The sequence below is a fragment of the Sphaeramia orbicularis genome, chromosome 4 (assembly GCF_902148855.1).
Source record: "Sphaeramia orbicularis chromosome 4, fSphaOr1.1, whole genome shotgun sequence".
Classification (NCBI taxonomy): Eukaryota; Metazoa; Chordata; class Actinopteri; order Kurtiformes; family Apogonidae; genus Sphaeramia; species Sphaeramia orbicularis.
The window spans coordinates 21,225,112-21,251,579 of NC_043960.1; the positions used below are offsets into that span (position 1 = coordinate 21,225,112).

The following is a 26,468-nucleotide window of genomic DNA, read 5'->3' on the forward strand; positions in this document are numbered from 1 at the left end:
TTTCCACACCTTTCACTCCCAGTGGCTCAGCGTTTAGCCGTGGACAAAGAAAGCTTTCAGAGTTTGCTTTCACCAGGAAACATAAGCTGGTTTTTCCCTTCTCTGTGTCTTTCTCGTCCAACTGAAAGGGCCCTTCCGACTGCTGTTTATTAAAGCTTAAAGATAGTAAATCAATTTTCTTATCCCTGATCTCTATGACCATTTATATGTGGCTTGGCAGCAGGGTTTTTTTTTTTTTCCAGCAGGCACAGCAGAAGCAAACCACATTGCTCCCGAGGTGACTATGACTCTGATTGAGATTTGGTAGTGGAAGTGAGGGTCTGGTATGATCTGAAAAGTATTTGCCCTACTTTTTCCACGTTCACAGTCTCACCTCACATCTGTCACTTAGACCACCCTGAATACAGTTGTCTGGTAAACTTTCAAAAAATTCATTCATTACTCATGCCTTTCTGTACTGAATTTTGTGTTTTCTTCATAGCATTTTCTGTTGCATTGGAGCTTTCTTAAAACGCATTTTCCCCTTATGTTTGCTCTTTACAGACTCTGGTCTAAGCAGCCCTCAGAGTGAAGCAGATTTTGATGATGAAAGTTAGTCTCTATGCTTTTTAGCATTTGCGTACCAGCTTTCTTTGTTGTTTTTTAGCACTGCTTGCCTCCATTTATGAATACATAATTTGCATTTGTTTATTTTTTCACATGATGCAGCAAAAATTTCCCGCACTAATTAATTTCATTATGGTTTCTATCGGTATATTGGGCTGGTTTTGTTTTATTATTTCACATTTAATTGGATGTCATTCACTTGAGCTTTTGGCTGTGCATTAATCCACCATGCATAAATAACCTGTGCAGTCACTTATGTTGATGTAAAGATGGATGATAGGTGTTTTTTTTTTTTTTTTTAATCTAATGGGGTTACAATCTGTAATCCAGTTTCTCTTCCTCCCTTCACCTCTTTATTGTTGCTCTCCTTTCACCTTCCTCCTCCTCCTCCTCCTCCTCCTCCTCCTCTTCCTCCTTCCCCACTACTGCTCCATTTCCATTCTGAACTAACGGGGTCTTTTCTGTGCTCAGAGATAACGAGCAGAATTAATTAAAGCAGTGGCAAACAATGGCTCGACATTTGATCACCCCTTTTCGCTGCTCACTGCAAAAGGATCATGTGAAAGAAAAGGCTGTTTCTGGGTTTCCTCTTCCCTCATCCCCCACTCTACCCTTTATTCCCTTACTTGCTTACCCACAGTCTTCTTCCCTTTTATATGGAAATGGGCAACATCACAAATAGGCTTTTGGAAAGAGATTGGTTTGACTTATCAAAAAGAATCATTATATTTCTCAGTCGCATCGACTGCAGATCGGGGGGATTGGAAATGTGTAATTAGCTGCTAGTTTGTTTTTCTGTGTTCATTGATCACGCTGTTGATTGGGGTGAAAAAAATGTATATCTGGATTTGAAAAGCTATAGTAAAGAAGTGACTGGAAGCTTAGGAGTAGCTAAATGTTGTCCTTGAATGACTTTGCTTAAGTAAGGGTTATAGTAAAGCCGTATTTAGAGTAAATCTCTTACAGCGATACATTGCAATCCATGTGCAAGTCTGGAAATGACAATACAAATAAGAAAACAAAAAGGCTTGGAATCGCCTCATTTTTCTTTAGAACAAAACAAATATGTAAGGTTCCAGAAGTATACTGAGTTAGAGAGAAAGATGCACAAACAGATGGGTTCAGCCGTGATGCAGCTTAGGGCGGTTATGTTGGCAAAGAGCAGAATGGGATAAAGGTAAAATAATGGAGTTAAACATACAGTTTTGCGTATTTAAGTACTTTTCACACATCTTTCCCAAAAAGTTTGAGGGAAGTTTGAGGAAATAAGTAAAAACCATAATGTATAACCTTAAGCCTACTCCACTGGCAATGCATTATAGTTTATTTAGATGTGTAAGTAAACATTTTTTCCTGATATATGAATAACAGTAGCAGGTACTTATATATGCAGACAGTAATGTGGGTAGTAAACAAACTTAGAGGAACTGTTGGAATTGGAGTGTGTCTGTAATTCATGCACGCTCTAGAATACACACAGATGCATGCAAAGACAGCTACACAAGAACACACACACACACCAGCCCAACACAAACATTCTTTGATCTCCCCTTAAACAACCCGCTCTTGTTCTCTCAAGGAGAAGCAAGGGCCCCCCCATTTACATATGCATTTTTTTTTTTTTAATTTCATTTCACTCGTAGCTTCTGATACCTTTTCCCTTTGAATTTGTGGCAAGTGAACTGACAGCTAAATTTAATTTGCAATTTTTATTTATTTATTTTTTCTAGATTCTTATCTCTGTGAATTCCAACACCAGGAGTGATTAATAACTCTGTCTTATTCTCAAGCATTGGTGCCAATATCTGCCTGCTCTGTTAGCTCTTTGAGGAACAAACAGCATAAACAAAGAAAAGTACAAACAAATAAATTAGTTTTCTCCTCAAAATGCAATTAATATGATTTAAATTCCCCTATTGCCTTTCAAGATTTTTGATGTGTTCTTATAGTAGGGCGTTGAATTGAATAAAGAAAAATGAACGTCAGAAATCGAGGAAAACAATTAATTCCGTAAACAGCATTTAAACGATTCATTAAAAAGGGCAGCGATGCTTGTTGCACAACTCTTTTCAATGCACTCTTAATGCAGTGTGTCCGTTCATTTTCCTGGAGGATGTCACGGCATCCACTGTCATCTCCATTCATCTCACATATGCATTATAATCTTTGTTAATCTTCATGTAATTGATGCCGCTGCATTGTTCCCTCACTGTAAAATAAATTGCCATTACTAATGAAGACTGTCAGCACAGAGAGTCGGGTTCCCCTTCTTAAGCTCAACAAAAGCAGCCAAAACACCAGTGACCCCCTTGACATTGTAAGGGATATTAAGCATTGTCAGAAAGGGAAAATTAAGGATGGTTAATGTGATTATACTGATTTTCATGCTCAATTAAGCCTAGGAAACTTTCTTTGTGAAGAGATATCAACATTTAGTTGACTTTTGACCTCCCCACTCAGCAGGAAAAGAGGCCTCTTACTAAAAATATGTGAGTGTTAAGTATTGCCAGGCCGCATGCAGGGACACGGCCACAATCTATGGCTGCTCCATATTCCATTACATGGCCTGAGCATTATGCCTCTAAATGGATTAGTGAACTGGAGTGCACAGCAGGGCTGATAATAGTGTAGCAGCAGCAACACAATGTACTGAAGATATCAGTGGAAGTATAAAGAAAAAAAAAAAATTACAATTTACCCACCCAGCTAAGAGGCTAGTTCTGTCTTGGAATTGCTTGGGATAGGCTACATGACAGAATGGTTTTAAGAGCTTGTATTTGACAGTCCAAGATCATTTTTCTTTTACTGGGGGTATTCATCTTAGAGCCAGGAGGGTTCACTGGTTTGAGGGAAATGGCCTTTAAAGACACGGGCAGAAACAGATACATGCTTGCTTTGCAATGGCTGGAGCAGCTCACTTTGTCGTTCAGCATCACTCACACTTGTTAACACCTTCTAAATCTCCTCATATTACCCCCATCGTCCCACCCACCCCCCTCCTCACAAGCTGCCAGGTCAGGGCTTCATTCTAGGAAAGGTCAAAACTGGTTATCGTTCCAAGAACATTTCTCAACAATTGCATTATGTGTGATAACAAATTACATCTTGTGAAATATATTTAGAGTAGAACATAACATAACATAACAATCTTTTCTACAACAATGTTATTTTCTACCGAATTGTGGTCGTTTGGAATGAAATTTTCTTTTTTAGTAGTTAATAGATATACTAAAAGCAAATGTTGAATTCATGGAGGTGTGTTCGATATTTTAGTCAACTACGTATATCATTGATGTGCCATAAAGAGTCTAGAGGGCTGTTGTATTTCTTATCTGGAATTTAACCATCAAAACATCATATTTTTCATCCTGTATGTTGCCAAACTAATAAAAAGAATTGATGCCTCTGAATGTTTGAGACACAGTTGCACTGGGATTTTTCTTTGGTAACACTGGTGTATTTCTCTGTATATCTCTTGGTATAACATAGCAATTAAAGTTATTTTCGTATTTAGTCTGGGTATTGAATCAGACATAGTTGTTGAACTCTGGCCTGGTCGAATCAAGTCCTGTAACATCACTAGTCAATGCATTTTGCTGTTTTGTGTCATTCACCGTGTTTTGCACAAGCTTCCTCACCACAACCACCCGACTACCACTGTTATGTAAGCATCTCCCCACCCTCAAACGGTGTTGATATTTAAGTGAGGAATGTTTACCCTATTAATGATATCTCTTTCATATTTTTCTCTTCTTTTTTGGCAAACAGGTATGATGAATCATCCTCCCATCCCGATCTCAGAGCTGGCTGAACACACAGAGCTTCTAAAGGCCAATGACAACCTCAAACTCTCCCAGGAATATGAGGTGAGGAGGCCAACAGGTCAAAAGTAAAGGTTTATTTAAAGCATTGATCTTTTAAAGTCTTATTTATTTATTGGAGGGATACAGTCCAGTCCCTTTCTGCATAGAGCAATGACTATTTTTTATGTGTTGTGTAGATAATTCTGCATCTAATTCGGTTTAAACAATTATAAAATATACGTTACAGTCAGTGGGTTATCTACTCAAATGTGTTTGCAGCCTGAATATTACGAAGCAAAATTTGTGTTTGTCAGTGAACATCAATTGTTCCTGAATTGTTTATCCTTACTCATAAAATGCCAGTGGAGAAATCATTTTAAAAAGTAAAGTGATTGTAAAGTAGAGTTCAAGAACAGACTTTGACTAACAAATTAAATTTGAGGAAAATCAAGTAACGCTGAACAACACTGAATTCGCTTTATAGCTCCCTCCAAAAAATATCTAAACATATGGTATCAAACTTAATGACAAAGCTGGCCTTCCAGACTGAAGAAATTATCTGGGTTTTAATGTAGAGCTCCACAGAGGGTATGTGTGTGTGTGTGTGTGTGTGTGTGTGTGTGTGTGTGCGTGTGTGTGTGTGTGTGTGTGTGTGTGTGTGTGTGTGTGTGTGTGTGTGTGTGTGTGTGTGTGTGTGTGTGTGTGTGTGTGTGTGTGTGCGTGCGTGTGTGAGTGTGTGTGTGTAAAGGGGAGGGGGGCGGTGGTAGACAGGCTTCGGCGTAGTACTTGTATGTGTGTTTGAGTGTGTGCAGAGGGGAACTGAGCTGTCTGAGCTCTGAGACTGCGGCGGTTATAAATGACACCAGAGTTGATTAGAAATCAGGAGCGCTGAATCAGCTCTCGTTTGCATACAAGCAATATCCCCTACTCGCCATCCCTAAATCACACTGCCTGTCGCCTTGCTGCACGCCAGGCAAAGGTAGAAAGCGGGTACACCAGCATAGATTGCCGTCATCATGCCTGCCGGTGGATGTTGGTGGATAATGACTTCTCATAGCGATCCAGTATTTCTTGGGTATCTATTATTCATAAATCCACATCCGGGCTGTGTACCAAATGGACAAGCTTGTTCCATTTGGGGGGAAGAGAGACGAGAGATGTGATGCCAAAGTTGACGCTTTGCTGCAACTACAACTTCTAATTACTTGGCTTTGAGAGAGAATTAAACCGTCCGCTCCTCTCTTCTTCCGCTCAGTCTTTCTCTGTCCCCCCCTGCCCCTTCACACAAGCAACCCCCAAGAAAAATAAATGACCAAATTAAATAGAGAAGTGTAATTTTAATTTTGTTATTTTCTTGATGAATGGCTGCTCGTCCGGGCGCCCCGGCTTGCCAAGCGCAGCTCTACGGGGCTTTGACTGATTGGTTTTTAGGCAGGCGAGATGTGAGGGAGGAGGAAAAATGGAGGGACGAGGGAAGAGTGCAGAGAGAGAAAGATGAGGTAGGGGAGCTTGGTTAATGATGAGGATTCACTGAGGATATAGAGAGAGCAGGGCATCACAGCTGGGGAGCGGAGATGAAGAGGAGATGATCTGACGCGCAAACCTGAGTAAAACAGGCAGCAGCAGTTTTACCTGATGCTACTGAAGCTGAGTTTGTTATGTATCTACTGTCAGGTAGTTAGCAAGCATTTCATTCTGGACTTTAGTCGTTCGTCTTTGAATTTATCATCATTGACTTGCTGGAGTTAGAGAGGGGGATTGGAGATGATGGAGAGGATGGTCAAATGATAATAAAATCATGAAATATAAAGAGGTTATATGTAGTAATGATAAGCAAAACTCTCAACATGATGAGGAGACCTGAATACTAGAACATCATCACAACTACCAACAAATCATTGGTACGCATCCACAATATCATTCACTGAATAAAGAATTATGGCTGGCTCATGAGCTGAACATAATAATGGACATATGACCACTGTTGAAATAATAGAACATAACATGTGTGCACTTGAAAACCCTTGGCCTAATTTATCAGGCGCACTACTGCCCCCAGTGGCTTGAATTATCAGTGCATGGCTAAGTCTTTGGACAGACAGACGGATGGATGACCAGCTGATAACAATACCCTGCAGCCAGTGTGGCCAAGGGTAAAAATTGAATCAAACCAAAACAAAGACCAAACAGCTTGATACAAGCACCCAAATGTGTTTCTGAAGTCAATGGCTTATAAAGCTGCAACAGATAGAGAGTAAGAGTAACATAGCACCTGCTTATATAGTCACTGCCGTCACACTAGCCCAGGTGGACCGGCAGGAAGCTTTCCAAAATAAAGCTGGATGTAACAAAAGTATAAAGTTCATTGTTTACACATATCTGTAGTATGATATCATCAAGTTTTCTACAAAAAAAACCCCCAAAACAAAAGTCATAGCTGGTTTGAACAGTCGGTCAAAGTAACACTGTCTTATAAGCTTCATGTGCTGCATCAGCTGATAGTTTACATTGTAGCTCTGTTAGCGCTAGCTGTGTTTTAGACAGTCAAACCACAAATTACCTTTGTTTTCTGTACGGTTTAGCACTAAAGATATATTCGGAATCATCCAAACAAGGTCAGAACTGTCACAGTTTAGTCTGAACTGTGGATGAACAAATAGTGAACTTTGCAAAGATAATAACATGACATACGAGGGCTGTTCAATAAGTTCATGGCCTCACCCAGAAATACTGGTTGTTATAATACAGGATGTTACATTCTTTCGTGATGGGATAGTGATGCTTGAACATCGATGGACCAAGTGCATTGCTGTAAATGGAGATTATGTTGAAAAATAAAATATAAATTATCAGTCTGTGTTGTTCTGTTCTGGGTGAGGCCATGAACTTATTGAACGGCCCTCGTAATAACTTCATAAGCTTCATAGTCAAACTCACCTGTGTAAAAGAACTGCAGAAATTTCACTACCAAAGCCCATTCTTTTAAGTTACAGCTGTGTCCAGTGGTGAATCACTTTTTAAAATCCGGACCCTTTGTTTGGCGTTATTCTAAACCCTCTCATGATAATATTAGGTTGTTTTTAAGAGCTGAAGGTAGAACATCTACCTGTAACCTGAAATCATTTCTGGATGTGGTTATTCTGTCAAATTCAATGCTTGAGTGTTGGCACAAATATTACTGAAATGCAGTTGTTAATTTTCAATCTGAGTGATGTCTCAGAGAAGTGACCCCAATCTTTATACACACACTTCCAGGCCAGCCTTGAGGTAAAACTAGAAAAAAAAAAAAGTGAAATAGAAGTAAAATAGGCAGACGGCTGCTACACAGAGAGGGAGTGTTAACATCACAGAGGAGGAGAAAGATAGAAAAGAGATAGCGAGGAAGAAATAAGGACAAAAACATGGATGCTTTTGAAAGGGAGATGAAGAGATACAGATAAGGAAAACAGGCACACAAAAGGAGGGTAGAGGGAAAAAACAGAAAGAAAAAAGGCAAAACAGAGCTAAAACAGAAGGACCTGACCTGATTGCTGTAATGATTGCATGCAAATTGTTAGTTCGGTTTTCCAGTTGGACTTCATTTAGCCCCAGTGTCTCTCTCCAACCCCCCCTGCCTCTAACAGGAAAATATCCTTCAAGCTCTCTTCCCCACACCAACAGAGCGCCAGGCGGCTATAAGCAAACAACGAATTGTAATGGAATACTAAATAAACCTGACAAGGCAACTGAATATTTATATGTAATCCTTATATTTTAAAGAGGCAGCTGAATTTGTCTTACACCCACCAGTCAGGCCTCGCACCTCACTCTTCCCTCAAGGGGGAAAGCTGCCACCTTCATAAATATTGTTTTTGCCGTTATGCACTAGCTGCATTAATGATCCTGATAGAGCAGTGTGTACAGCTGCTGTATGTATTTAAACTAGGCGGTGAGCATATTTTCATGATACTGTAGACGTTTTCCTTTGGGGAAATCACCATCTCACACTCTCTCTCCCCCTACTTCTACGTTTTTTTTATGTAATGGCATATCTTATCAGTCAGGTCCACTGATTTCTTCGGTGTGTATCTTCTGCTCGTCTCTTTCCATTTTCAGTCCATCGATCCAGGCCAGCAGTTCACCTGGGAGCACTCCAACCTGGAAGTGAATAAGCCCAAGAATCGGTACGCAAACGTCATCGCCTACGACCACTCCCGTGTCATCCTGGCTCCGATTGAGGGTAAGGTTCACCCATCCTAACACCCTCACCACCAGATGAGCTCAGTGCATTTGGGGAGACCTCATAACTGCACAGTTAGTTTAAGTAATTAGGAATTTATTCTCTGCAGACATACATTGGACCAGATGGGACTAGATAGTGGAGACCAATTTAGCTCTGCAGCACAGAAAAGAATACATTAAGGCATCAGATTCTTGAACTTGCATATCTTTATTGTAGGATAGCACAGAAATACTAGATTAAGCTTTCTGAACTACAGTTCAATGCATGAGACATAATGAGAAAAGATCAGAGAGAGAAGAACTGTTGTAGTTCAGACTGGACTACTCATGAATTGTCTTGATTCATCACAGTAGCATAAAGCAGAATAGAATAAAACACAAGTCAAGTTCAGATTCAGTTCAGCACTGCTGTTCCCACAGACCAGTGAATTTATAGAGCAAAACAATATTTTGTTGGAGGCTAACTGAGAACTTGTTTCACCTCAACTTAGTTCTTAGCAGTTAAGCCGTTTATAGAATAAAATTATTTTGAGAAAGAAGCTAGGACTTGTTTGAGCTCATCTTTGGGCCCAACATTCAGTTCCATCTCACACTCAGCATGACCCAGGAACTGAACTAGTGTTTGCACCGTCCTATTTGTCTCATCCTATCTGCCCTTCTTTCATGTCTTCCCTCCAACTTCCCATAAACACACCACTGAGAATCTCAGAACCACAAAAACTCTTCCTCTGACTCCTAAATCTTTTGGGACGTTGTCAGAGGCAGTCACCCTTCATCATTGTCATTGTTCTGGTATTGCATCATCAGAGTTCCCAAGTCCTCGCAGTAGAGCCAAGATTTCTACTCCACCGTTCTCTCCTTTTGTCTAAGCTAACTGCTCCAACTTGATTTTGACATCTCGCAAAAGTCAGGCCAATTTGAGAGTGCAACAACATGCATAACAAAATTATCCCTGGGAAAAAATGCCTCGTCCATAAATACATAAATTAATCAAGTCTGAAATTTCTATTTTACACTGCAGTGATTTTGCCATTAGTCGCAGCAGTAGAACAATTCATGCACGCTGCCATTCTCTGTTCACTTAGCTATGACTAAAGCTAAGGCACCACAGTCGGATTGGGCGACGTGGTATCCGTTTTAATTACATTTGCCTTTCTTGCTCTTTCTTTCCTCCTTATTTCCATTCTTTCTTTAATTATTTTCTTTTCGTCTTTGTTCCTCTCCACAGTGTCTCTCTCTCGCCCTCTCTCACTGTATCTCTTCTTTCTTTATCGTACTTTTCCTCTCCACCTTGGTTGTTGTCCTCACTGCGTCTCCTCTCTTAAATTAGCCCAGTCGAGTGTTTCATTGTTTGTCGCTTGAGTGAGGAGATGTCAGTCAAAGAGACGTGACTGGTGAACACAGATGCCACCACACAGGAGTCTGTTTTCAACTGACAGGACGGTAGAAGTTGGTTAAATGAAGATGGGTGACGTTGCATCTTATCGCTGTCAGATGCTCCGTGTTAGACATGACCTAATCACAGATTATCTTGTTTACATACACAATATATTGGCTTCTATTGCTGCTTATTTTTTTTCTCCTTCTATATAACAAATCGCATTAAAAGGTTTTTTGCATCATTATTTAAGACGCATTTGTTGTTTTGTTGCAAGGCAGCCATGACAACTTACTACAGATTTACAACCCAAAAAAATAGACTCCATACTACAATTGTTTGTTGCAGATTGTTCATGCATTATAACAAAAGATCAGAGAATGATTACAGTTTGTTACCTCACATGATGAGAATAGAACACAACAGAACTTGGTCCTCTTTTGATCACGAGTGATCCAAAAGAAACCTTGGAGTAAGCTACATGTTTTAGCTTTGGAAGCCTAGTACTGACATTAAAGAAGGCTTTGCAGTTCTTTGATACTTACATACAGCTACTGTAAAGTGGATTTTTGCAAGCACTCCCAAGCTCTACACACCATCCTTGACATTAAAACGTTGCCACTGCACATCTGTCTGCCCAACAAAGCAGAGGGGTTCCTTACGGCTAGATTTAGTAGTAGCGGTGTGTAACAGAGCATGGTGGCGGTCTGAGAAGGATGGTAGCTGGCTGTAGCTCCTGGCTGCGGTGGCTGAGTGGCTGATTTACCCCTCTCCATCCTCCATTTTCAAGCACACTCCAACCGTGGTGGTAAATCAGATACAGCTGCTGCGCCACATCAACAGCAACCTGGCCAGAACCACAGAGATAGAAAAGAAAATGATATAACAGCAGCATGGCAAGTTGTGACAGAGAAGCAGTTTTCTGTATTTGAACCCATTTTTATGGAACAACCGGGGTTCCTGTCGAAGCAGAAGGAGAGAAGTTATCTGATACGTCGCAAATGTCATGTTGATCGTCTTTTGTGCTTCTCGGAAGTTTTTATACTCCAAACACCATGATCTGTCTGATAAGAACATTAACCGCTAACATGATTGGCTTTAACTTCTCTCTGGACAAATCCAATTTTTTGAACAGATCCCAGCCAATTTTGACTTGTTTTAACAGTAAGTGGTGTGAAAAATCATTACGTAAGTCTGAAATCTTTACACCTCCATTGATTGGGAGACAGGGTGAGTGTGTGAAAAGTGGGAATTGTTGAGGCAGATGGCAGAGAACAAAAAGGTGCAAATAATGACTGAAGTAAAATATAAAAAATAAATAATTCAAAGTAACATGTTCTAATGTTTGATTTGATTTTTTTTTTTTTTTTACGTTGTTTATATCCAGGAATCACAGGTAGCGACTATATCAACGCCAACTACATTGATGGCTACAGGAAACAAAATGCCTACATCGCCACCCAGGGTCCGCTACCGGAGACGTTCGGTGACTTCTGGAGGATGGTGTGGGAACAGAGAGCAGCCACTGTGGTCATGATGACCAGGCTGGAGGAGAAATCCAGGGTGAGTAAGATGAGCCACTTTTGGGTGCGTTTAGTTGAGTAAGCTCACAAACCACTTAAATATTGTTTTTTTTTAAATAAATCTCCAAATCAAATCACTGATTCACAAGGAGGCAAACATGGCACAGCTTTACATTGATTTCCCAACCGCCCACCTGAACCTCATTACCAGGCAATCAGACTTCATTTTCTTGAGATGAATTGCTCGCAGGGAAGTGCAGAAATTTGAATGGGGTGGCGTAAGCAGCCGAGGACGATGATAAAACACGGATAACTCAGAGACGGTCTACTTGTGCACATCTGATAAGTTAGCCCACAGATCCACTGGGAGTATCTTCACAGACTTAGCTCTGTTTTCTCTCTTTATTTGCGGTGGAAACGACAAGCTGTTGCATGTTCCCTACAGCGCTCGGAGCTTAGCAAGTTTAAGCTCTCAAAAGTGCACAGTCGAGGCTAAACTCAAATTTAAAGAAAGCGAGCGCTATAGAGTTATTGCAGTACCTGTGACCAATGCCTCCCACATCCATCTGTTGATAGTGGAAGTTGGAGTACCCTGGGCTTTCAGAGCGCAGTGGTTGAGCTTCAGCAGGGAGGAATGAGATGGGGTGGTGTGATCACACTACTCCACTTGGGTTGCAGTTTTGTTTTATTTTTATGCATTTATGTACATGGAAAGGTGCCACGACATGCACAGGAAGTTTCTTATTTGTACTTCTTCTTATTGTTGAAAAAAGTTCTTTTGTTGGGAAACTCAACCCACGAAGACCCAGTGCTACTTCTGTGGCAGCTCCCAAATTAATTTTACTCTTTATTCAACCTTTCTTGAGTGATTTATCACCATTTATTATAATATTTTTTCTGTATTTTGCATCTAGTATTTTACCATGTTTAATTTGCTGATCATGTAGGTGTTCATAAAAGCTCAAATTATAGTTGAGGGTTATTTTATCAGAAACAGAAAAAGTGACTTTTTCAGCAAAGATATCAACAACTGAATGTAAAAACAAGTGTCTCCACCCACTGTCATTTGTCAAACTCCATGGATTTTACTGGTGAATCAGTGTTGTAGAAGATGACGGTGTTTCCATGTTCACTACGGAGCCTCTGAACATCCAAATGGGTCATACCTGATGACCATGAAAAGATGACAAACTTTATTTTTACACCAATTATATACATAGATTAATGAATCAACTGGAATCAAACAGTTTATATCAGCAGATGATTTTGGTCGCTGGTGGCTTTTTGGGACTTTATGGATTAATGCAACAAAGAACAGAGAAGGTGTCATAGTAAGATGAACTTGCATGGTTGAAGTCATGCTTCTTTCTATGAAAAAATGCTTGTTTTTTTATTAAAGATTAAATGCAAAACATAAAGATGGAGCACAAACTAAAAGAACCAGCATAAGGCATTTGAATAAGGTTTTGCCATTATGTGCTGTGGGAAAAAAAAGTTACTCGCTCTTTTTATTATGTTTAATAACTTGTTTTTCTTCAAGTGTGAATATGGGGAATTTTAGTGTTTTAGTGCGAAAATAATCAATGTGAATAATGTGAATCACATGCTTCACAAGGCACATGTCACCTCAACTAACTGAATTTTGGACATGAAAGAGAGTGCAACACCGTTAAATGAGAGAATATGTTTTGGAAGAATATTCATCTCTTCCAGGATATTTCCAGATAATCAAGGCGAAGACATTGTGAATGTGCTCTGGTGGCATGTGGTGGTTCAACACCTTTTACTTGAACCTGTCACCCTTCTGTAAATAAAGCCATAACATATGAAAACAAACCAAGCGCTCCTCCACAGTGGTAATATTCTCTTGTATCAGGAGCGGACTTGTCTGAGTGTCAAAAAGCCAACTGCGTTGTTTCATCCTGTCAACCCAAACCTGTGTCAACATCAGGCTCACTCACCCCAGTTGTCTCCACTCATCTTCCCTCGATCCCTTCTCAATTGTTTACCTATCCTCCGTCCTGACATGCGCGTTCTACTCCTGTCAAACGTGATCAGGATTAGCGGGCGGTGGAACTTGAGTGTCAGCTCGAGCAGGAAATGGGAGAGAAAGCTGGATAGCAGCGCATCTCCCTCACTAGCTGTCACATTTCATCAGATGTCCACCGGTCCGTCACACCCCATATAGAAGGAAGCTTTATTAGGTGTGCTGACAAGGGAGGAAAGAGGGAAAAGCAGGTATTGTGTTTTTAGATGTATGATTCTCCTGTATGTTTTACCAGATGAGAAAGAGCTCAAATATTTTGACCATCCAGGATATTTTCTAATTGTAATTTGTTAAGACAGAGGGAAGAACTCAAGCTGAGACTGTGTGAGGTTCGTGAAGCTGAAGGATTTATTTTGGCAGCTTGGTGACATTTGTTTAATGTGCACAGTAGTTTCTCAGAAGTGAAATAGAGAGAAGGTACCCTGGCGTTTCTGTCAACACTGCCTGGTGTTTTTATCCACGGGTGGGCTTTTCGTATGAGATGGAGTACTTGAATGCATGTCTGAGAGTCTATGCGTTAATAATGGCGAACGTTATCAGTTTTTCTCATCCGTTTATGTGCATCAATGCATTTTCATGAGAGGGAATACCAACCTTTCCAACCTTTTTTGGCTCGTGACCCCATTTTAACATCACAAATTTCTGCCGAACTCAGACATTCAAAAGGGAGACATTATTTTTTGCTAAAATTAATTTGTTTTTGATTGTGTCATAGTTTGCTATACTATGTTGCAAATAAACATTAATTTTAGATGACATTTAGTTTATATAATGTATATTATTATGGACGGAGGCAGAAAAGCCAGGTGTAGATTACTGCACAAAGTGAGGATTTTATTTTCCTTGGCCAGGATATGTACAGTCAGTCCAGCTTGTATTTACAAGGCTGACAATTAATACTGAACAAACAATAACTCAAACTATGAATTATGAAAGAGCTGCAGCATCTGAAACCAACCACAATGAACAGAAGATAAACAGTACCACAGTTCTTCAGTTTCAGCTTCACGGTTTGTCAGGTCTTTTATGGATTGTGATTGTCTCTGTCAACTCACCATATATTTTTTATTAGTACGTTTTGTTTATTTTTTTCTTATTTTATTAGTACTTTATTTTAGCAGGTAAAATCCATTGAGAACAGCTTCTCATTTACAATAATGACCTGGCAAGTTAGTTTTATCAGTTACTAGAAATTCCAGGCGACCTCCTTTGAAGGTTGAAAAACACTGGAATACCATGTGGAAGAATGTGAACATAGATATTGCAACTTAACTCTACTTTTCTGCTTTTCCAGATTAAATGTGACCAGTACTGGCCCAGTCGGGGCACAGAAACATATGGTATGACCCAAGTGACCCTGTTGGACACCATAGAATTGGCTACTTTCTGTGTCCGCACTTTCTCCTTGCACAAGGTAAGATTGTTTTCTGTTTTCCTATCATCGCTATCAAAATCATCTTTGTTGACCTATGACTGTTAAAAAGAAAACAGTGGGCAGTGTCATTGAATTTACTAGGGAAGTGTTTGAGTACAGTCGCATCCAGTACACATATGGTAAATAGTTAACATAGCGGTGATAGCATCAAAGCATATGCAAAACCGAATACAAGTATAACCCTTCATCCCCATTGTCCTTCCAGTCCACCTCTTTTACCTTGTTCAGCTCTCTCTCTCTCTTCAATAGATCATCTGTTTATGTACGTCTGCCAAATTGGAGCACTTAGGTAAAGTGAGCAGAAGAGAAACTCAATATACATAATTGGCAGACGGCTCTCATCCTTCTGTGCCCACACACACTCGCTCACTTATTCAAACACAGAAACACAGGAAGACACCGAGCCTAAGCACAAATGAAAACATTCTTAACCGACATGAAGTATTTGTACATACACATGAATGCAGCTCCTCGGCAGATGCAAATATGTTGGCACACAAAATATGACTTTTTTTTTATTAAAAGCAAAGTAGTCACTGACACACATACTCGCTAATGCCCATGCAATAGGTGTGCTTACCACTGGAAGGATTAGACATCTCTTGAATTTTTTCCCTTTTCACCAATAGTGTCAGCAGAACAATGAACGCTGGAGCACACCGGTGACAGAACAGATAGCGAGATATCAGCAAACCGCGGTGCTTTAAAGCAGGCTGGTTGACATTCAGGTCCATTTACATTCTACTGCTCTGAGGCTTCATCAAACCCACAGATATGAGACTTTTTTCTATCTGTCTTCTCCCTCCTGCTTAAGACTGCAACCAATGCTGTGATTCTCCCTGACCTGTTTTCACTGTAAATCTGCAAAAAAAAAAAAAATATATATATATATTGTTGAATTTCTGTGAAGTATCAGGTAGCTCAAGCTTGCAGGAAACGCACAAACATATGCACACAGTACATCTGCAGAACAGCCTTCATGATACCTATCCATATGTATGTGTGTCAAGCGGCGATGCAAAAATCTCCACTGATAAATCCTTGACAAAATTGAAAGAAAACAACAGCCAAGCACCAATTACATGCAAATAGCCTGCCTTAACTGCAAAACAGGGAATGTCCAAAAAAAAAAGGGAAAATAAGAAGTAGGTCAGTTTGCTTTTAATTACCACACTCATTTATTCATTTATTCAGCAAGGAAAAAAAATCTCTCTGTCAGGGAAGCAGAAGCACTGCATTGAAATGCAAACAGTATCTCCATTAGAGGATCTTCTGAGAGGAAAGAGAGAAGAGGAGGACCAAAAGATGCAAGGGAGATTTTTTTTTTTTCTTCTTCTTCTTTTCAAAAATCTTCCTCTGGATCCCAGCTCGTATCTTTGATGCATCAAGAGTTGAGTTTGAGAGGAGAGCTGACATACCGCTATGTAATGTGGATGTTTGCTGTAGAAGCTGTGAGCGACATGGACACATAAGCACCTCTACTGTATAGAAATTATAGGAACAATTGTAATATGATGAGTCAATTTAATCGGCTGTGCATGTTTATTTTCCTGCAGAAAACCCCACCCTACCTACTGACTCTTAAAACAAAATCTATTTTTAGTGTGAGGCACAGATTTTGTGTGCCTGTTAAAAACAGAGTAGCTTTTCCTTAATAAAGGTTGACAGCACTGGTCAGTTTTAATTTCCAGAGCTTACATTTTGAACATTGTCACACTGAGGAAACAGTGTGATGTGGAAGCAATGTCGGCACTGATGTATTCATCAGAATTTTACATATTTTTTCCCCACACAGCCTGTCATGCTGGTTAGCGTGTCAATCAGTTGTATCCACCGCTTTGCAAAATTGCCACACAAATATTGATACTGTTCTAATTCACTGTAATGATGAGATAAATGGATAAAACCAGTCAAAGTACAGTTGCGGAAAATAATTATTAGACCACCCCTTGTTTTCTTCAATTTCTTGTTCATTTTAATGCCTGGTACAACTAAAGGTACATTTGTTTGGACAATGATAACTACAAAAATAGCTTGTAATAGTTTAATTTCAGAGCTGATATCTAGCCGTTTTCCAAGGTTTTCCTGATAATAACCAAAATCATTTAAGTTCTTACATCAATAGCTATGACATTGTACTGACAAAAACAGTGCTTTTAGGCATTCCATGTTTTCTTTTCTGTCTGTTTTACTTACATGATACACACAGGAGTTGGTACTTGATTGCATAACCATTGTTACCTCTGCCAAGGAACGGCGGAGATTATGTTTTCATTGAGGTTTGTCTGTTTGTTACCTCTGTCAAGGAGGTTATGTTTTTGCCAGCATTGGTTTGTCTGTCTGTCTGTGTGCAAGATAACTCAAAAAGTTGTGGATGGATTTGGATGAAAATTTCAGGAAATGTTGATACTGGCACAAGGAACAAATGATTACATTTTGGTGGTGATCGGGGGGGGGGGGCATTGGGGGGCCCACTGATCTGCCTTGGTGGAGGTCTGTGCTCTCTGAGTGCTTCTAGTTTGTTTGTTTGTCTGTCTGTTAGCAAGATAACTCAAAAAGTTATGGACGGATTTTAATGAAATTTTCAGGAAATGTTGATACCCGCACAAGGAACAAATGATCAAATTTTGGTGGTGATCGGGGGGTGGGGGGGTACTGATCTGCCTTGGTGGAGGTCTGTGCTCTCCGAGTGCTTTTTCTAGGTTTTGATGACTTTTGATGGTCTAATAATTTTTTCCATGACTGTACATCAAATCCACCACCATAAATATCTGACCCATCTTCTTCGTTCTCTCCAGAACGGTTCCAGTGAGAAGCGGGAGGTTCGCCAGTTCCAGTTCACAGCATGGCCTGACCACGGCGTGCCAGAGTACCCAACCCCCTTCCTGGCCTTCCTCCGTAGGGTGAAGACCTGCAACCCGCCTGACGCCGGACCCATCATCGCCCACTGCAGGTCTGCGGTAGCACTGTGTTATTAGACCTGATTAAGTTACTTTACTTTATTTTTTTTGTTCTAAAGTTCTCTGATTTTAACCTACTTAGGCAGTATATCTATGCCCAGTAGAATAGCTTAATGCTTTGATGGCACCTGAGTTGCTCATGTGTCGCTGTGGTTAGCGCAGTGCTCCTTTAGCATGACTTGAGGGTAAAAACGCAGCCTTACCTTCACATCAAAGAAGTGTCCCTTCCCCTTACAAGGAGACTGTGTGTATACCCATAAGCAAAATGAAAGGCAGAACTCCTCCCTGTGTAGCTGCTGTTATACATTACATAACACACATTATTCAAACACATTCTTCTGTTAATTTTTTTTTTTTACCAGACATCTTTCTTTTCTTTTCTCCATTGGACACATCATCTTTCTCTTTAAGGCATTCTTTTTTTGCTCCTACTTTCATTCTCTCTATCTCTTTCTTGTTTCCTCTCTGTCAAAAGCCTCACAGTAATCCCTTTCCATCTTTTTTTTTTTTTTTGCTGCTCCCTTTCTTCTTCTTAGCAATATTTCTCAAATGGCTTATTCATATTCAAACCTTCCTTTTTGTCAAGACAGGAAGACTTCAGTGAAAGTGAAATTTGACAGCTCGCTTCACTTGGTCCTCATCACTGTCCTCTTGTTGCTCTCGCCGTCATTTTTTACTTGTTTTGGTATTCCCTCTAGCTATCATTACATCTCTCTATTTTTCTGTCTCGCTCAATTATTTAAACACCAACACTACAGCGATTCCGCAAACATTACCGGACATACATAAGCAGCCAGATGTTTTAATATTTTAGTAGAGAGAACAACAGTAAAATGTTCTTATATCACAAACGCAATAAGCAGTATTCGCAGAATTGATACTAAAAGCCACAGTAAAACCAAAGTTTAGAAATAAAACAGATGCATTTATTTTAAACCATCTCATCCTTGAAAGCAGATACTTATTTTGATCTTTCTTTCTAGTGCGGGTGTTGGCCGGACAGGCTGCTTCATTGTCATCGACGCCATGCTTGAACGTATCAAGCATGAGAAGACAGTTGACATTTATGGCCATGTGACGCTAATGCGCTCACAGCGGAACTACATGGTGCAAACGGAGGACCAGTACAGCTTCATTCACGATGCATTGCTGGAGGCAGTGGCCTGTGGCAACACTGAAGTGGCTGCCAGGAGCCTCTATTCCTACATTCAGAAGCTGGCCCAGGTGGAGAGCGGCGAGCACGTCACTGGCATGGAGCTGGAGTTCAAGGTACAGGACGTCAGCCACCTCATCCACCCCAGTGTTTTATTATGTATCATAGTGGTATTCCACCGAGAAAACCTTTTTAGAGGATGTTTTTAGAGGAATCCGCCATATTAAAAACATTATTTTCTGATGCCAATTTTTGGATTTTTAGAGTTTGGACTGACCATGACAGTATTAGGGACTGAAATACCTGTAGTTTTAAGCTAATGTCACCGCTTTCAGTTTTGACAAGCAGAATGCAAATTAAAGGGGGGGCGGCCATGGCTCAGTTGGTAGAGCGGGTCGTCCAATAACCGAAGGGTTGGCGGTTTGAATCCCCCTCTGTGCTAGTCAGTCCGTTGTGTCCTTGGGCTAGACACTTCACCCTCCTTGCCTCCAGTGCCACCCACACTGGTGTATGAATGTTTGGTGGTGGTCAGAGGGGCCGTAGGCGCAAAATGGTAGCCACGCTTCTGTCAGTCTGTCCCAGGGCAGCTGTGGCTATAGATGTAGTTTACCACCACCAGAGGGAGAATGTGAGAGCGAATGAATAATGGATCAATAATGTAAAGCGCTTTGGGTGTCTAGAAAGGCGCTATATAAATCCAATCCATTATTATTATTATTATTATTATTATTAAAGGGGCTCTGTGTAGTATTTCTGTGTTAAAATATGAAAAGCATTACCTTTGATTATCATTCGAGTGTGTAGAAAAGAAAAGAGCTTTGAAGTTATGTCAGTGTATTGTATTGTAGAGAAATGAACTGAATCTGTTCATACCACCGGTCCAACAGATTTATGTGACCACTAGGCGGAGTACTGAGTCACTCTATCAGTCTCCTATGTTGTTGAAAGTTAACACAAGGGCCCCTTTGACTAAAGTTTCATAACAGGAAGAGATGGGATGAAAACCACTAAGAAACAAATCTAACAGTCAAAGAAAGTGACAAAGTTGTTGCTTTTTCATTGACCCTCAAATTGCGCGAATGTAACTGGCACATAAAAATTTGCCTGATGAAAAAACGTCAATTTCGCCAAAACTCTCATTTTTTGATTAAACGTTTTTTCGCTGGCAAGAGGTGGTTTTTCAGGTGTAACGCAATTGGTGTATCATGCAAAACTGCAATGGAAGGACCTTTTTCCACAACAAGAGTCACGTGAATTAAAAAAAAAAACGGTTGTTAATGGATGTTACAACAAGCAAAGAAGAGTCGTCTTAAAATAAACATGTCGTGGTATGTGAGGACACACCAGGAAACCCAATCATTTTTTGATACAGTACGGGATAGAGGGGTGATATATAATTATAATGAATATATCTGTAAATCAGCACAATATGTACGTTTGTCGCCATGTTTATGGGATGACTTCTCGTGTCATCTTGTGATAATAAATAAATAAATCACCGCATTTGTGATTTAATGGAAAAACGGACGTTACACACTCAGTTTTTTCAACATGTAGTAAATATCAGTAAAGTTTTGCGCAGATGTCCAATGGAAAAGCCACAACTGGTAAAAATTAGAAGCACTCTTGTTGTTTTCACCACTGGACACAGCTCTAAATGAAACAAATGGAGTTTGATGCTGATATCGCAGCACTTCTTCTGCACAGGCGAGTTTTATTATGTTCCATTATGTTATTATGGGATGTTATGAACTGTGACAGTTCTGACCTTGTTTGGACAATTCCAAACAGATCTTTAGTGCAACTAATGACAACACAAACCATGCAGAAAACAGAGGTGATTTATAGTTTTGCTGTGGCTGTTTTCTGTCTAAACCACAGCCAGCTTTAAGCCAATAGAGCTATAATGTAAACTATCAGCTGACACAACTCTTGGAACAGGTTGGATTATTAGTCAACCTGTTGTTTTGACCAACTTTCAAAATAACCAGCTTCTTTGAACAAGAAAACTCGATGATAACTTAATATGGATGTATGTCAACATTGAGCTTAATACTTTATTCAGATAGTCATACAGTCTGTGGATACACAGTATTAATTCTTTGGTTGTTCTGGTGCTTGACTTCCCCCTGCTGTTGAGAGATTGGAATATTAATACTACATAGAACCCCTTTAAAGCTACAGATTAGATTAGACTCCTCAAATGTCACTGTAATTGACACTAATTGACGTGACCTGAAAGCATGACACGTAAGGAACATTGTGAAAATCAGCTTCAGAGATCCTGACACTTTTACATCAAGGTCTGCAGCTATAATTTTTTGCTCTTTGAACTTTATTCGAAGTGAACAATAAAAGCAGAAGTTTTACAGACTTCTGTCACCTTGGCTTATATAACTGTAAGCATCTCAAAAAAGTCTTTCTGCTTGCCTTATCCTCCTGAAGGTACTTATTGTCATAATTTCTTGCCGCGTTCCTAACTGTCGACTGGTTTCTTTTTAATTGCTAATCGTACATTTGTTAAGTTTTTTTCATACTTGAAGAAACTAAACTTTTAAGTCGTGCTTGACCAACATCAGCATTTATTTAAGGTTTTTTTTTCGTGAATATATGAGAGAACAAGAAGAGACACAAAATAGGATAGAAGCAGCAGCTAATTAGGGGTACTGGGAGAACTAACATCTAATAGAGAGAAAATACAAATTGCAGTAAATCTTTGTGCCTCAGTCAAATAGCAGCTGCTGTTAGATTAACTGCGGCTTGAATGTCTCTCTCAGCTTGTAACGTATACAGACATAATGGAAACACCAAATGAACAAAGTGTACAACATAGTAAGATTAAAGAGTCCAGCATTGAGATAAAAGCACTTCCATTGAAGATGTAATACCTTTCAGCCCCAGGTAAGTAGTATATAGATTAAAGCAGCTTTATTTACATTAAAGCTATTTGTCATTATACATGCTGTCCAAGTAATAAGATCACAGACTCACTAGAAAGTAAATCTCCTTTATTTTCATGAGCCACACATCAATGATTTCATACACTCACTATTTGAATTATTATTGTGTGTTTTTTTTTTTTTTTGTGAAGCAAGGAAATGGAAATATTGAAGCTTTTCATATTTGGCTGCAATGTTCATTTTTGAGGATTTGGAATAATATGCTTAAGCAAAGAAACTGACTTTAATCTAGCAGGCACAAGACAAAGGATTTTTTTTGGCTGAAAGCAGCTTGGATTTGAGTTTATATTTGACAAAGAAAGGGTGTATGCTTTCTCAGAGAAATTCATGACAAAGCAGTAGGTGAGGAGATACAGTCAAGCGCAGTGTTTACATAGATCTCCATTAAAGATCTCAACAATCATCAACTTCTACACACACCTCAGCCTCGGCACTCCAGCTAGTATCTGCTGACCTTGAATTGTACACATGCTCACTCTTAAATCATCCGTCATCTTCCCATCGCCATTCATCAACAGAGCCCCCTGCCAAGAAACAATAATAGTGCTGGTGTGTTTTGACCTTTTTTTTTTAACTCACTGGCGCACAACGGTGATGGAATCTCCGTCGCCATCTGTAACAGGGATAATGCTGAGCTGGCGTCAGGAGTTGAACAGGGATTAATAACGTCCACACCATACTCAGGATAGGAGAAAGAGGTGTGTGTGAATGGGAATGGGGGAGCTAAGTAATTAATACTTGATGATGACAAATGGAGGTGGATGGCAGGGCAAGTGGAGGGAGGGACGTTTGGCTAATGAACAAAGGGACAACTGAATGCTAACTTGGCACTTAGGAAGTGTTCCGACAGAATGCGGCTCTATAGGGAACGGGTGGGAAGGCGTTGTCGGTCCCAGGTGAGTAACGGAGTCTTATGGTGTTAAGCTGTGGCCGGTAGGAATCAAAGGGGTTCAGTGGGGACAGCAAACTGAGAAGAGGCAATTGTCCCGAAGATGTCAGACGAGTGAAAGTAACAAGCAAAGAGAAAGATTTATGCACAGAGGATATTTGTGCCCAACACCAACATTCACCAAAAAACCTATGAATCCCAATAGGAAAACAAAACAACCAGGCTACTGAGATCCGACTTAAATTTAACCCTTTCATGCATGAATTATGAGAACCTTAATCAAGATTTTTTTCCTGATTGTTTTTATTCCTCTTTAGGCATGAAAAAAGCAACATGACTGATTTTTTTCTTTTTATGAACCTATTTTTCATAGGGTTACAAAAATGTCCAGTCAGCTGGATACCATGCATTTACTGACATACTGTGTGAAAACTATGAAATACATTTTTGTAATGCTGTTAATCTGTTTTATAGCTTTATATTTAAAAAAAAATGCCCACTGCAAAGGACATTCCGTAATTTAAAAAAAAAAAAAAATCTATCTGAAAAAACTGTTGCATCACGCTGTTTCCAATCAAGACAATTACACTGGGTTACAAAAAAATGTTTTTAGCAAGTTGTCTAGGTTTTTTCAACTGAATTAGGACCATTTTGCACCGCTAAATCCAAAAATGACATCTGTTTTTCTCAATCAGGTCAGGTTTTTTAGCTAATTTGATTTTGAAAAATTTGATCTTCTCACAAAATTGATTACATTTTTGTGACTTTATCAGTTGATTTTTTTATATAGTTCTCACCCAAAATAGGTTTTAAGAGAAAAAAAATCATTTTCACAAGCACACTTTATGAAACTTTTGACTTGATTCCTGTTAGGTACAATGGTGTATTCACCGCAAATGTAACAGAATACATCAGGCTTATTTTTGCAAGATCTTCTAATCGAAGCCATTTCATTCACCTGTAATATTAAAAAAAACATTAATCATAAATTGGCAAAAGTAAAATCTTCAGAACTCATTTATTGCAAGAAATATGAAAGAATTTTGTATCATATGATGTGAAAATGCCCATAAATGTAAGCAAAAATGTTAAAAAGCCAATATGTAGCATAGTTCAGAAAGTTGACCTGATTGAGCAAAATGAATGTGATTTTTGGATTCAGCACACTGAAATTATCCTAAATCAGCTCAAAAAACTTAAACAATAAATTTGTTGTTGACCAGTGTTATTAAATGTAAAAAAAAAAAAAAAAAAAGCCAAAACTTTTCCTTTCCTGGGTCTCTAGTTATTACTCAGATATGCCAAAAAAAAAAAAAATGTTGTTAAAAGAAAACCCTGTTAATTACAGTCTAATAACCATTAGCAATTGATGTACACTCAAATATATTACTGCAGATCAGGTTGATCAAGAACAATAATGGTATGAATTGCGTTGCATGGGATGACGCATAAGTGTCCACTGTGTTGGTTGATGTTCAAGTAAAACAACAAAATCCATGAATATACAAGAGAACAACTTCAAATAGCTGTCCACTGTAGTGACCACTATGCATGAAAGGGTTAAAAAAGGAGAAATAATTTGAAATTCAGTTTTAATTGGAATCTAGAAACAAGAAGTTCAACCGAAACTGTCTTCTGTTTTTAGTTTTTAGTGGATTACATCTTAAATCCAGCTTACAGGTGTAATAACAAACATGATTATCCCAAAGGAATAACGTACTGTCCAAGTGAACTCATATACTGAACTGTGCTATAAATGGGAAGGATTTGGTCACCGTGACCAGAGGTACCTTTGGTGTTGCTGTGCCATGTTGGATGACAAGTTGCCAGGTTTGGCTTTGTTCCCTTTACCCTCTGCAGTGATTCGTGGTGTCGCTGAGAGCCTCTTTAGAGCTGCCAGGTGACCATTGTGAAACACAGATCAAAGGGAGGACAGCAGCGAGGGATGGAGGGAAGGAATGAGGACAGGGAAAGGTGCTGGACAGACTTCAAGTGGCCGCTGATACAAGCAGTAGCTGCAGTGCAATAGGAGAATTATAGAGAAAGAGAGAATGCATGTGAATGGAAGGGTGCCAGTTGTTGCACTTTGGGAGGATGGGTAATAATGTGATACAGTTGCACAGGGGAGAAGTACTTTCAATTCAGTCTACAAAAGCTTTTCACATTGTAATAATTTAACTATTATTCAAACATATGACTAGGCCTATGATATACATTTTGTTCACTTTTATGCTTATATTACATCAGATGTTTCCAACAATGTTTATTAGGGAGACTCGTAAATGTGTTCATCTCCCATAGAGAGCAGAGATCCCCTTCTGGTGTGCCCCATGGGACCAAACTTCAAAAAAAAAAAAAAAAGGATTGTGATCAGTAGCAACAGATAAATCATTTTTAGATCTCTTTGACTTGTGCCACCATTTACACTGTGATATTTACCAATTCAGTCACGGAAAAAATTATTAGACCATCAAACACTGTATGCACATAATACACTGACTTTTGATGGAACATTTATAAACCTATTGTATAAATGTACATAAACCAATAGATGTGTAATAACACTTTATCATATACAGTCACGGAAAAAATTATTAGACCATCAAAAGTCATCAAAAACAATGGTTTTGCAATCAAGTACTAACTCCTGTGTGTATCATGTGACTAAAACAGACAGAAAAGAAAACACGGAATGCCTAAAAGCACTGTTTTTTTTGTCAGTACACTGCCATAGCCATTGAAGTAAGAACTGAAGTGATTTTGGTTATTATCAAGAAAACTTGGAGAATGTCTAGATATCAGCTCTTAAATTAAACTCATATGATCTATTTTTGTTGTTATTATTATATTTGTCCAAACAAATGTACCTTTAGTTGTACCAGGCATTAAAATGAGCAAGAAATTGAAGAAACAAGGGTGGTCTAATGATTTTTTCCGCGACTGTATAAGATAATGTTACTACCTAAGGAAGTCACTGATAGTACGGAAGAATCTAGTTTTGTGCTGAACAGCTCAATGTACTGGATCTGTAAGTGTAAGAGCGAAATGTCACAAACACCAACCCAACAGCTGCCTTGGCTCATTTGACATCGATCTTCAAGAGCGAGGTGAAAAAGTTGTAAAAGAGGTGAAAATCCCTACAGTCTGGAGATGTGAATCACACTGCAGAGACATCTTCAACAACTTACGGAGAGAGACAGTTATGAAGATGAGATGTCCTCTCCAAAACTTTCTGCTCTATAGTCTCTATAGTTACATATTCTTACAGCCTAACACGTCTGGTTTACAAAAAATGTGAGTTTCTTGATGTGTAAAATTATCTTTTGAATAGATAAATATTGCATGTATAAATGATGCATAATTTAAATGCGACTCTTATCGTTGACTGTAGTTAAATTGGACTTAAAGGGAAGGGGCTTGTTGGGCGACTTTTATAAAACGATGTAGTCGCCGAGTGGCTAAGCAAGGGAAAAAGAATCTTTACCTGCTGGAC

At 39.3% G+C, this 26,468-nt stretch overlaps 1 protein-coding gene across 1 annotated transcript in view; it reads left to right on the top strand.

Moving 5' to 3' along the window:
- The window catches only part of ptprsa (protein tyrosine phosphatase receptor type Sa), a 317,356-nt gene that overhangs the window by 269,786 nt on the left and 21,102 nt on the right, over positions 1 to 26,468 (top strand). The window contains 7 exon segments of the mRNA XM_030131459.1: positions 544 to 591; positions 4,375 to 4,472; positions 8,505 to 8,628; positions 11,396 to 11,571; positions 14,873 to 14,992; positions 17,812 to 17,966; positions 18,957 to 19,242. Coding sequence (XP_029987319.1) covers positions 544 to 591; positions 4,375 to 4,472; positions 8,505 to 8,628; positions 11,396 to 11,571; positions 14,873 to 14,992; positions 17,812 to 17,966; positions 18,957 to 19,242 — 1,007 coding nt within the window.